This window comes from Cydia splendana, chromosome 15 (assembly GCF_910591565.1).
Source record: "Cydia splendana chromosome 15, ilCydSple1.2, whole genome shotgun sequence".
Classification (NCBI taxonomy): Eukaryota; Metazoa; Arthropoda; class Insecta; order Lepidoptera; family Tortricidae; genus Cydia; species Cydia splendana.
This window is the reverse complement of record NC_085974.1, coordinates 11,938,812-11,951,148: the sequence shown is the minus strand read 5'-3', so window position 1 is coordinate 11,951,148 and position 12,337 is coordinate 11,938,812. Positions and strand designations below refer to the sequence as shown.

Here is a 12,337-nt window from a genome sequence, read left to right as displayed (position 1 = left end):
AGTCCGGACGTACTGCGAAAACATTGTTTGCGATAAAAACAATTGACAATAAATTACTTTAATATTATACTTAAAGGTATAGGTACGTTACAAAGGTTGGGTTGCACCAACCTAACGCTTAGGGGAAGGTCGGGTAAAGCGAACACCCCAGGCAAACCGAATTCGGCCTCCCAATCCTAAACTATTAGTCTTTGTCATACCACGCGGCTATATGATGTTCAGGATCCTTCACTCTGTGAGCGGCAAACGTCATAAGGAGCGGTCGCTGCGAGCGTCTGCGGTGACGATTCAAAACGTGTTTTTAGTGTAAAATATTCGATTTTGAAAGGTAAGTACATTGTCTGTTATCTTGTCATAGTAATAATCTCGAATTTTAATGCAAGATGCTTCTATTGCTTAATAAAATATCTTCCTTTTACAATGCATTTCTTTTAAAACAAAGCAACGGTTATTTTTTAAACATTCTTAATTTCGTAACCTGACTGATTGGGCAAAATGGATCGGGCAAAGCGGATAGCGTGTTTACGTTGAATATATGAGGTAAATTTTTTTATGATAATATTTTGTTACAGATGGTATATAAATATCAAAAAAATACCGATGAGGATTCTTGGCTAACAGACGTCATAGAAATGGCTATCATAACGTGGATTCGTTATAAAAAAAATCCTTAAAAATTCCATGAAGACTTATGCTTATGAAATCAGTGAAAAATATACCAAAAGTTACTTGTGATAACTTTTTCTAATTAATATTATTGAAATGATCTTATGTTGATTAAAATTCCCATAGTTATTGAGTTTACTAAGATTTTGTGACTGATATTTGCATTGCCCGGGGGCCTTTTTCACTTTGCCCGGCACCCTGGGCAAAGCGAATAAAATATCTTTTTTTACGTTTTGTTTAAAATTACAGAAATTGTTAAACATTGGAGGCTAATGTTGTTTTAAATTAAAAGATTATTAAATAAAGACTCATTATAGACACTTTTTTCATTTCTACCGTGATAAACTTTTCTGTTTTGTCAAGTCAAAGGTAAAGGTGTTCACTATACCTGGACTTCCCCTACGGTCTAAAGTTCATTCCATGGAGAACTGTTAGTTGCAGTGCAGTAAACTTAATTACGGTTATCGACGTTGGTTTGGATCTAAGTAGGATATAGTTGGTCCCGATCATGTCACCTAGATCACTCATTAATAGTTGTTACTTATCATGACTGGTTCTCTAGTTTTCCATTCGTTTGCAATAGGAATACACAGCCTGGATGGTCGGGAACGGGGCGCGACGGCGTAGGGTGCCGGGTTTTGAATTATTCATACAATCGGACCTCAGCCGTCAGCCCGTCGCAATATGCAACGGCGTACCCACCTTCGTCAGACACTACAGGTTCGTGAGAACATTGAATCGGCACTAGAATTATGGAACAACCTGAATGACACATCGTTTTCTAAGCGCTGGTATACTCATACAAGCAATTTGTATAAAGCTTAGGAAACTTTTATATCTACAAACAATTTCAATTTCACGTCTATCTAATGTCTAAAACCATTTCCGATTTCTCCAATTGCGAGTTAATTATCAGTGTCTAACATTTTAGCTACCTATTTGCAGAAGTATAGAATACAAAAGATAAAAAATGTACCTACCAGCGAATAGCGATGATATTTCCAGTTTTATATTACGGTACAAAACAAATGGTACAATGTAAATTCCAATTCATTGATCGTAATTTCATTAGTGTAAAATAGTTTTATACCTACGTGTATGGTCTGTTAAGACGAAACGGGAGCTGAGCTAAAAGTCAATTTTGAGATTTCAAGCTGAATATACCCGTCGCTCTGACGGGGCGTGAGAGACTGTATTTGTGTGTTTGCACGCACACAGATGCGTACGCTTGCACCCGCGCGCGCCTCATTGCCGACAATTTGCAATGTTATTTTTCGTGCGTTACTGCCACGAGGCGTTCACTTATTACTTACTGTGTTGCGATTGAATTTTTTGACCCGGCTTACGTTTACGGAACTCGATAATCTTTCTACTACTGTGACTTGGCTTTGTTTACTTGACTTTGCTGATCAGCTTATTGTTTTGGACTCCGTGAGTTGTGGTTACCTATTGGACCGCACGCAATTCATCTACCTTTATTCAAGTAATTAAGCGTAATTAGCCGAAACCTTTATAAGAGTGTAATTCATAAGAAGTACATAAGATATAATTTATGTACTGGTTTGCTGTTAGCTTTTAATTGTATCACTTTACATATATGTTACTCAAATAACTAACACGGTTACACTGTTGTAAGAACATTATTTTTCAGGTAGGCCTTATTATACCTACTATAGGCCTTATTACCTCCTAGTACCTTAGTAGTAGTAGTACTACTACGGAAATTGATTCAAAGACTCAAGACTGACTTAAGTGGCAGTAGGGTGTAGTTATTTTTTCTAGGCTTAATGAGTTCGCTGAAGCTTATTTTTTATACTTAGCGCACAGAACCACTAGTTTAACAGTATCAGCTCTAACCACATGTCACCATTTTGTCCTTTACGTAACAAACTCAGGGGCCCAGAATATCCGATGTACCTATCAAATCAAGGTTCTGTACCAAATAAGGCCCGGTTATTATAGTTCGTTATTTTTTAGCATTAGAAAGAAGGTAAACAATCATGACGTGTCTTTTTATTAATAATTATTGAAAAACGCTTTCAAAAATTAGTTTATATTACTTATGAAAGCAAAAGAATATAAAATAGTATATGATTAATACATACATACATACATACATACATACATACAATCACGCCTATTTCCCGGAGGGGTAGGCAGAGACCACGGATTTCCACTTGCTACGATCCTGACATACCACTTTCGCTTCCTTCACATTCATAACATTCCTCATACACGCTCGCCGGTTTAGGGTGCTCTTGCTCATTAATATGATTAATATGATTTATAATTCTAACATATTTGCTATGACTTATTTTTCAATGGTAATTTTTAATAAGACATGTCAAAATCTGTTACCTTAATGCAAAAAAAACGAACTTTAAGCGTGCTAACTTTCAAAATTTCATTTTTTATAAGATAGTATAAGTAGATGGGCAAAAATTTTGCGTCCATGTCCACCAGTGAGTAAGTGATTGAGATACCTAAACATTTAACTTTATAATGTAAAATGATATAATTTACTAACCTACTCGTTTAATTTCAGGTAGGTTGAATAAGGAACCAAGTAACCATGGGGAGGAGCAGTATTTACTAACATTTTCTTTTTGGGTCTTCAGAGTGTATCGTTTCCTTTTTTTTGCACATATTACACTTAAATATATATTCTCTGTGTAAACCCTTACGTCTTTCAATGACAAAGGCAAGATCAGCAAATGTACAATTTGTATGATCGTGCCTGATATTTGAGATCACAGAAAATTTATTTTAAATCCACTATTCTGCGACCTTCTAAAATGTTGTTTTATCATGATTCATGATCAAAAAGCTCGGATTCAATAGTCATATCAAACGTCGATTATGCAGTTGATGATGAGCTTGCATTTTCTACCATTGGTGCTGCAAATGCATCAACCGGTGGCGATAAACTTTGCCCTCTTGTAAAACAAATTACTATTGTGATTGTGTCCAGCAAAAGGCCAAAATTCGGTTTACTTTCCTGTTTAAAATATTACTAATTTATTCATATTTCAGATTAGGTACATAGGTAACTGTCTGAATGTTACAATGCCAGCTGGCAAATTCTATCACATTTGTTTGTTTGGTAGTCATGGTAACATTCACTCACATTGATATCCTTATTAAGATCTGTATCTTATTATCCAGACCTTAAAATATTGCCACCGTTGCCCTTTAAAAAAATACTGTTTAAATAATTGGCTACTCAAACAATGCTTCTATAGTATAAATAATGACTACACAAAAATGGGTAGTATTGTATATAATGCACGAAATAAGGCCCGATTCTTAAGCGGGTTTAAATTTTGAGGCCATGTCCGCTAATACTATAGACAAAATATCAAGTTTAATAAACACAAAAAAAAAAACATTAATGGGCCTTATTTTATAATTTAGGCCTTACTTTGTAATTTAAAGTAGAGTTAGGCCAAGAAAAATCTATAGCGATTTTGATAGAACACGCAGTGCAAGTATTATTTCAAACGTCGCTTCTATGAAATTATGACATATAAATAACACTTGCACTGCGTGTGCTATCAAAATTGCTGTAGACTTTTCTTGGTCTGACTCTAAAATATTCTTTATTACACCACAAACATAAAAACAAATTTAAAAAAAACCGGCGAAGTGCAAGTCGGACTCGCACACGAAGGGTTCCGTACCATTATTTATAAAAACGGTCACCCATCCAAGTACTGACCCCGCCCGACGTTGCTTAACTTCGGTCAAAAATCACGTTTGTTGTATGGGAGGCCCCACTAAAATTTTTATTTTATCCTGTTTTTAGTATTTGTTGTTATAGCGGCAACAGAAATAAATCATCTGTGAAAATTTCAACTGTCTAGCTATCACGGTTCGTGAGATACAGCCTGGTGACAGACGGACGGACGGACAGCGGAATCTTAGTAATAGGGTCCCGTGTTTTACCCTTTGGGTACGGAACCCTAAAACCGATTTACAATGTAGATAAAGGTAGCAACAGGCGGTCTTATCGCTGTTAGTTCTTATTCTTCGTTTGTTTAGCATTAGAGTGAAGGTGACGTGTCTTTTTTAAGCATGCAATCGTATAATTATTTAGCTTTTTTTGTAATAGTTATGTACTTAGTGGTTAATATTAGTATTTACTATTTTTTTTTTCAATAATGCTTAAAAACGAAGTATAGACATGACAACCAAATATTAACGCCATTGTAGGGCAGGATGTACAGAACATGAATCATTTGTACTGTCACGCTCCGTGATTGTTGAGCCATTTAGGGTTCTAGCTAAATTGGACATTCCATAGAGCACGAGTAAGTATGGAACAACCAATTCAGCTAGGACCCTAAATTGCTCGACAATTACGAAGTGTGCCTGTAGGTACCTAAAAATTTTGTTAACCCATTTTAACCATGCAATAAAATATTTTTGATATTGATTTCTAATTTGAAATATTAGAATCAAAAAGTTCATAATAGATTGTATATCATAACTACAAAAATGTGTTCCCTACTCTCAACCCAAAACCCCTTGTATCTTAGGATCTAGATATTTTCACACAAGACGGTTTATCGATAACTTCTTACATCACTAGATTATCGACATTAAATGTCGACTATTGCCCATCACTTTTCTGGCTGTGTACGTATTTAGAAACTTGACTCCGCCCCTAAAATTAGTGCGATAGGGACAACTGCAGCTGAGGCGAAAAATCCTGCGTAAAAATGACAAAAATCGAGGTTTCGTAGTCCTCTTTTTCCTCCCCCAAAACTTAACCAATCGTAACCAAATTTGGAAATCTAAATGATTATGAAATTATCTGTGTCGGACCGTTTTGCTTTTTTGGCTAATTGATACCAGTTTTGAATACCACGCCTCTCATTGCGGCATAGTCTATTAGGCCATTTTGGCCGTTTTTGAAGGGCTCTAGCGCCTTAAAAAACAAAAATATCAAAAAAAGCAAAACGGTCCGACACAGATATTGACAATATTAATCTGTGTTGAAAAAATCATTGCTCTAGCTTCAAAAACCACGGAGGAAAACGAGGACTACGTTTGTATGGAGGAATGACCACTCCTGTTGGCTCTTAAGGACGAAAATAGTTGCGGTTAATTAAACTCGTAATGTCAACTTATGTGTCGTCTCCAGGTTGTACGTAGTAACGTACTATTTCTGAGGCTAGCTGTATTAAATTGATATTAGGTATTTGATTACATAGAGTGAAAATGGTAGTTAAGTTGTCCGTACAATTTTGTTCCATAACTAAGTACCCATTTCTTGATTTAATTATATGCCAAATATGTTAAACAATCTGAGCTATAACACTGAAATAGTAGCTACCAAGACAAAGGCACATCGCCAAAAGTCGTTTAACGTCCTTCAGTTTAATAAATGGTATGCACGCTACACTATCTTCAGTGTCTTACCTAAAGCTGTGTTCACACCTTTTGTGCTTGATTGTTAGCTCTTGGCTAGTATTATCTGACCCATGGCAGTAAAAACTACGTGTGATCGACGGTCATAGTGATAGTGGTTAGTCTGTAGGGGAGTGATAGGCAAGGTTTCTGAATAGGCCAGGGCACAGGCAGGAAACAGCGATGTTTGCTAGGCAAATCGCGTCGGCGATGCGTGACCAGCGATGACGAGGATTCTGACCGATTCCGACGCTTCCGCAAACGATATCCTTACACAAGGTTTGAACCACGTAATATGAACATCTTTGTAAGTAAATATGTTGTTAACCTTGCATAAAAAAATAGTTTTCTGCTCAAATGGCAAAGTCTAATCCCAATGCTTCCCCTTGCCACTTGCGCGTTCCAGGGTTAGCTAACTAACTCGGACTTAACCGTCTATAAAGTACAGTTTAACCACTTAAACAGTTAACTCAGAGTTAGTTGGCTAACCCTGGAACGCGCTAGTGGCTCAAAAAATTAACTTTGAGGGGGTAATAAGTTTTCCCTCTGAGTTAGGAAGTATGTCGCTAGATAAAACTAGTGCCTAAGTTTGTTCTTGGGATTAGGGTGCGGAGCGGACCTCGGGCGCATTTAGCCAATGTAATTGGACAATGTAGGTTTGTTAAATTATATTCAAAATTTAAATACGAAGCCATTCTATAGACAAATCAAAAGATTTCAATTTCGTAGATATTTAATATCATCGATAGAAATCTTATGCAGCCAACAAAATGCCTTTTATAACTACTATAGACTGGAAGATTTTATTACGCATTCAAGAAACTAGACAACCAGATTTAGAGATTCAACTAATACAAAGTCGAAATACAATACTTATTATTATTTAAATATAATTGTTGGCACTTAGCAGTTCATTGCCCTTAGTTGATTAGGTAATTTTAAAGATAAATTAAAATATTAATTAAAATAATTTTAATGTACAAAATAATCAGGCACGCTATGTAACAAGGTAAACATTCAGTTATGCTTGTTGGCATTCAAATATTTCCAATTGTGTATTTCTAATATTAGCAAACGTCAAATAGGTTACATCAGTGTTCGGTTTTATCATTTTATTTGGTGTTTGAATGCAACAAACCATTGGTCAATGTACCAAAAAATCTATACAGGAAATTGTATGGCTACGTATAGTCTTCACCTTCTGGTTTGCTTAACGTTGCTGATCCGTAAATATAGAATTTAAAGAAATAATATCAATTAGAAAGTCCTCTTAAATAACGTTGGCACCAACACTAAAACCCATGGTTTAAATATTCGATTGTATTAAAATTCTTACAGTATAAATTTTGTATGATTTACTTTTTTCATATTGATAACAATAACTACAACGTGAAATGTGACAAACAATCCCTAACTAAAAGGATAATCGGGAGCGTGCAAAATAAAAAAGCGCAGGGTTGAATTAAATGAATGAACTATAAATAATAGAGTATAAAGGGCAATGGATAAATTGTATGTGGTGTATATGTTAGGCACGGGGCGCTGTGGGGTCAATGACACGCACCCCGTACGGTGGTGCCCACCAGTGGGGCACAGGACGTGAGTCACTCGTGGGGTATACAGCTGCTGCCGACAAAAACTACCCTCGCTTTCGATGGAGCACGCCGCCTGTTCCGTGTAAACTTTGCTTGGTTAGAAAATCATTTCGTTATAGATACGTATTGAACAAATGTGTCTTTGTTGTGAAAAAGAAGTGATAATTAGAAAATTTTATCACTTTGTTAAAAAGGATTATGGACTTTGGTCGTCGACTCATATAAAGTGTCATTCTATGGAACTTGCTAACTATGTAAACAAAAGTCACTAGTAAATTCATCATTCAGAGACAATTTCAATATGGCGGTTTGTTTACATAGTTAGCAAGTTCCATAGAATGACACTTTAGCCGTAATTGTGCCGTCGATGGTATGGCAATGACAGTCATTTTGACCAAATATGATTAGTTCATGTACTTTGACGTTCAATCTTATTCTAGTTTTTGTCGAATCAACTTTATATCCAGCCAACGAAAATTATGTAAATTTTAAATAAAGGTCAACATTTTTCAACAGTCCCAAATTTATCGAGTTAAAATTTTGCTATCCTATTTCAAAATCTTATTTGCATCTACTATTCGGTTAGGCAAACTAACAAAAAATAAGCCATTCTCTCAGATTTTATTTACTTAAATAAAGATTTATTTTGATTATTATATATTCATTCTTCTTTGGCAGAACTAATCATTGCAATAAATAATATGTGTCACCTTTTCTTTTAAAGCCTGGCGAATTGTATAGATAGATTCGTGTATGGATTGTGTAGTGTAGGGAGTGAAAGCTGTAACATATGCCGGCCTCATTCGCGTTATGAAGTGTGGTGCGGTCGCGGCGCCATATGTTACGGGGACAGCTGATTCAACTTTTTGTGGGCATAACAATCTCGGCAGGTAACTATACGTATTATTATTACAACTAAAACAAAGTAAACAATTGCAACATACTCAGTAATTACAGTACCAGCGCGTTTGTATAAGACGATGTTTGATGTTGACAGACAATAACAAGAAACAAAGAAGTAAACTGAGTAGCATGTGAAATCGAATATCTGTAGAAGCGAGCGAACATTTAAGTTGATAAATGCGAGTTATAAGCTGAGCAAAATGAATTTATTGGCTCGTCAATGAGAGCTTGTCTGCAGGGGGCGAAGAACTACGGATGGTCGACCTTCACCTAGGATTGGCTGGGCGTCGATCCTGCCCATGCTCGCTTGACGCGTGCATTTATTTATAGATGCTTCTCGCTACAGTGACAATCAACTCGGCTACTCTATGTAATGTGTTGTCTTCTCAAGTACATAGCGACGTAGCTACAGCGGACAATGCTCCTGAGCTCGTTTTGTTTTCAGATACAACGTGCTTCTAGCTAACGTATTACTATTGAAGCGTGTCAGTTGCGTGACTCACGTCGTTAACAAAATTTAAAGGCGGAAATTCATTTAGCATTGACGTAATAAGTAGCTATTGTAGCTATTCATTATAAAGATCAGCGTGAGAACAATCGCGTCAAGGAGAAGGCTAGCATTAGCGGGGACGTCGAGTCAGCTCGATTGCGATTCCATGTAAAAGAATGTAAAGCTCGGGGGCTCCAAGTGTGCGAAGCGTCAATAACCTCGTCGGTACGGATCGTGGAGGTTGCAATAAATACGACATCGGCGGCGCTGGCCTGGTCAAGAGCCTTTCAAGGCCGGGAGGTGAGGCGGGGTGCGCCTGCGCCCCACATTTGCGCCTGAGCCGTGCCACTCTTGCCCTACCGCCTGCATTCCTTCAGAAAGAAGGCGCAACAATTCGTTACCGCCCTTTTAAAATCCTATCAGATTTAATTTAAGGTGAATTCTATAGTAAAAGACTAGAAACCCATAAGTTAGAAGGACTCTATATTAGTTTATAGATAAGTAGGGTTCACAAAGAGTTTCATCATTTTGAAACTTTTAGTGTTTCTCGTAAAAGCTATACCTACCTAAAGAGAAAATCGTGACCGTCAATATGCCTAGTAGATATTACGTGTACGGCTCGCTGGTTTCGTAACTTAGTCTGTCAAGGTCACTACACTAATGACTTTGTACTTGAAATGTTAACGTAACTGACGAAGAAACCTATTGCAATAGTATTTCCTTCAGCTTAGACCTTGTCCTTATCGTCGGTGCACCTAATTGGTCTATTAGATGCAATCTCACTTGAAGCATCTTTGCTACAACAACAATGAATAGCACTGCAACAATGATTTCAATAGAACGTCTTACAGGATCATAGTTAATCACTATAAGCGCAACACAACACAGACAGAGCATCTGTCGTATCGGCAGGTAGAGCGCGATGAAAAGAGACGAACACACACATCAATTCACTCAAAGTAAGGATTCAACAAAGGATCCGTGGTCGTTCGTAGTCGCGAGCAGTGACAGGAAGCATGGGGCGGCGATGAGAACTCACCGCAGATCGAGGTAACGTGCGCTCTTTTTTCTCCTATCACAGGACATGACGTCTGTTGGTTATAGTGCACTTCGAAGACCACTTCACCAGCGAGGCATTGACACCATGCTCACGATCGCACGCGCAACGTCGAGGCACCACGGACACTACCACTGGCGGCGAGAGAACGCGCGCACTGAGGCACGATCGTCCGGCGGAGCGCGAGCTACCTGCCGTTTCCGCGGCGCGGCGAAGCGGAGGTGCGCATCGCAGCGCGCGCGCAGGTCCGCACCGCTCGCAGGGAGGGGGAGGGATCAGCCACTCTCTGCTATGCCGCAAAAGCCCTGCATGCGCCCGCCTCGACCGGCAGGGCTCGAGCTCCCCGTCAAAACATACTAGCTGTCGCTGCCCTACCACAAAACAACACCGCAGAGAACAGCCGGTTTTTATGGGGTTTGGTTTAGATATAGCTGCGTACACTTTTAGGAAAAAGGTTGTGGTAATAAAGTTCGAAACGATTGTAAAGTTTGAAAAGGGAGTCGAATACGCATTTTAAAACGGGCCGTATCATATATTCGGTTTATTTTCATTATGGGTTTACAAATATTTTAATTAAACTGTAACCACAACACAATGTTCAAATTGTTTCAGTAGTTTGACGCAGGTTGGTTTGGGTAAGCCGTACATTATTATGTTTTTGATGTTACATAATGTAATGTAGGAGTTTAATCATTCTCATGAATTGATACCTATTCCGAGTTATGAAGTAACAATTGGACCGCAGTGTTTAAAACTGAAGAGAAACTTAAACTGAGTTTACGTCCTAATTTACATGTGAATATTGTTTGCCTTAACATGAGTCATATCCGAAGGCCCGGCCGACTTTCACCCATGCTCGTGCGCCTACAATTAAGTGTATTTCGTAGCCAAACGGCCCTTTGTTGCAGATCCCGGCGTGATCTGGAAACGACCAAAAAGGAACTAATCGCATTCAAGTCAAAAGGCAGTTATTTGAACTCAGTACCTATTATAATATGATATGGTATATGATCCAGCCAGTCAACTCCGCAACCCGCAACGTTACATTACATGGATGCCTGTGATAAAATTATAAACCATTTATTTGCTGCAAATGGAACAAAACTACGAAATCTACGAATTATGTAAGTGGTATTTTTTTAAGTCTTACAATCGCCCCTGTTTTATGTGAGGGCCAAATGAGGGTCAATAATAGGACAAATTGCATTATAACAGTATAAACGTCAGATATAAGAGTCGAAGTCTGACATTTACCCCTAATCAATCATACAAGAAACGTCATTTTCAAATTTTATCTATGATGGTACAAAATAAATTAAACAGAACAGTTAAAATTGTTAACTCTTCACAAAAACTCTGCGTCTTATCAAAAAAAAATTCCCACAGGTCTTATGACGGCGGGTTTCTATTTGACTCTCCTTTGTTACCTACCCTGTGTAGTCACTATCATCGAGAAATAAGTAAACTTAGAGCACTCCATACACGGCCATCCTTATTTACTTATTGAATAATAAGTTGTATGGGAGGTACGGTAAAACTTACGATTAAGTAGTAACTTAATAAGTTTTATAAATTAATACTTATTAAGTGCAATTTTAGCAAAGGTTGTTTAAAACTCATTATCAATTGGATTTTGTATGTGTATGGCGTGATCATTCTATGCTTATTATTTCTCGTTGGTACAATGATGTGCTTCGCCCTGCTAAGCGTTATGCATATGTTCAATAAGTCACTGTCCTCATTTTATTTACTTTAATATAGCATGCTACAAAAGGGTAATTTGTTTAACCATTCATGTTTATGTTGCTGCTTTACATTTGCGTGACGATGTAAACAGGGTTTAATAGGAGCATCCTGAACGCTTCCGAGTACGACCCGCAACGGGTAGGTACTGTATTCCCACCGGGTCCGGAATTAAATGACCCTCTCGTTTTTTCCTAGCTGCCAAAATATCATTGTTGCCTTTGCCTCGAGCTCCGTTGTTCTCTGGGTAATTTAGTTTATTGTGTACCAAGTTTGTAACGGAGCGCAAAAAGCAACGACTTCAAATTTTTAAAATGAGAAAATCTCTCCCGAGTTGTACATTAAATTGTTGTAAAGAGTAACATTACTGAAGTAGCATGCTTTTATTGTCATTACTTGTACCCTATCTACAAAATGAAATGCTTTTAAGTTATTTATTTGTTATTTGTATAGCTAATCTAAAATGAATAC

General features: G+C 37.6%; 1 protein-coding gene across 3 annotated transcripts in view; it reads right to left on the bottom strand.

The window, feature by feature from the left end:
* Window positions 1-12,337, bottom strand: part of LOC134797648 (protein gustavus) — a 79,444-nt gene that overhangs the window by 21,065 nt on the left and 46,042 nt on the right. Inside the window, exon 1 of one of the 3 annotated variants that reach the window (XM_063769988.1) lies at window positions 10,106-10,318. The exons of the other annotated variants lie outside the window; for them this stretch is intronic. Within the exon in view, the coding sequence (XP_063626058.1) occupies window positions 10,106-10,152 (47 nt within the window). The 5' untranslated portion in view covers window positions 10,153-10,318. Of the gene's footprint in view, window positions 1-10,105; window positions 10,319-12,337 lie in introns of those variants that run through there. 3 annotated transcript variants of the gene reach the window in all.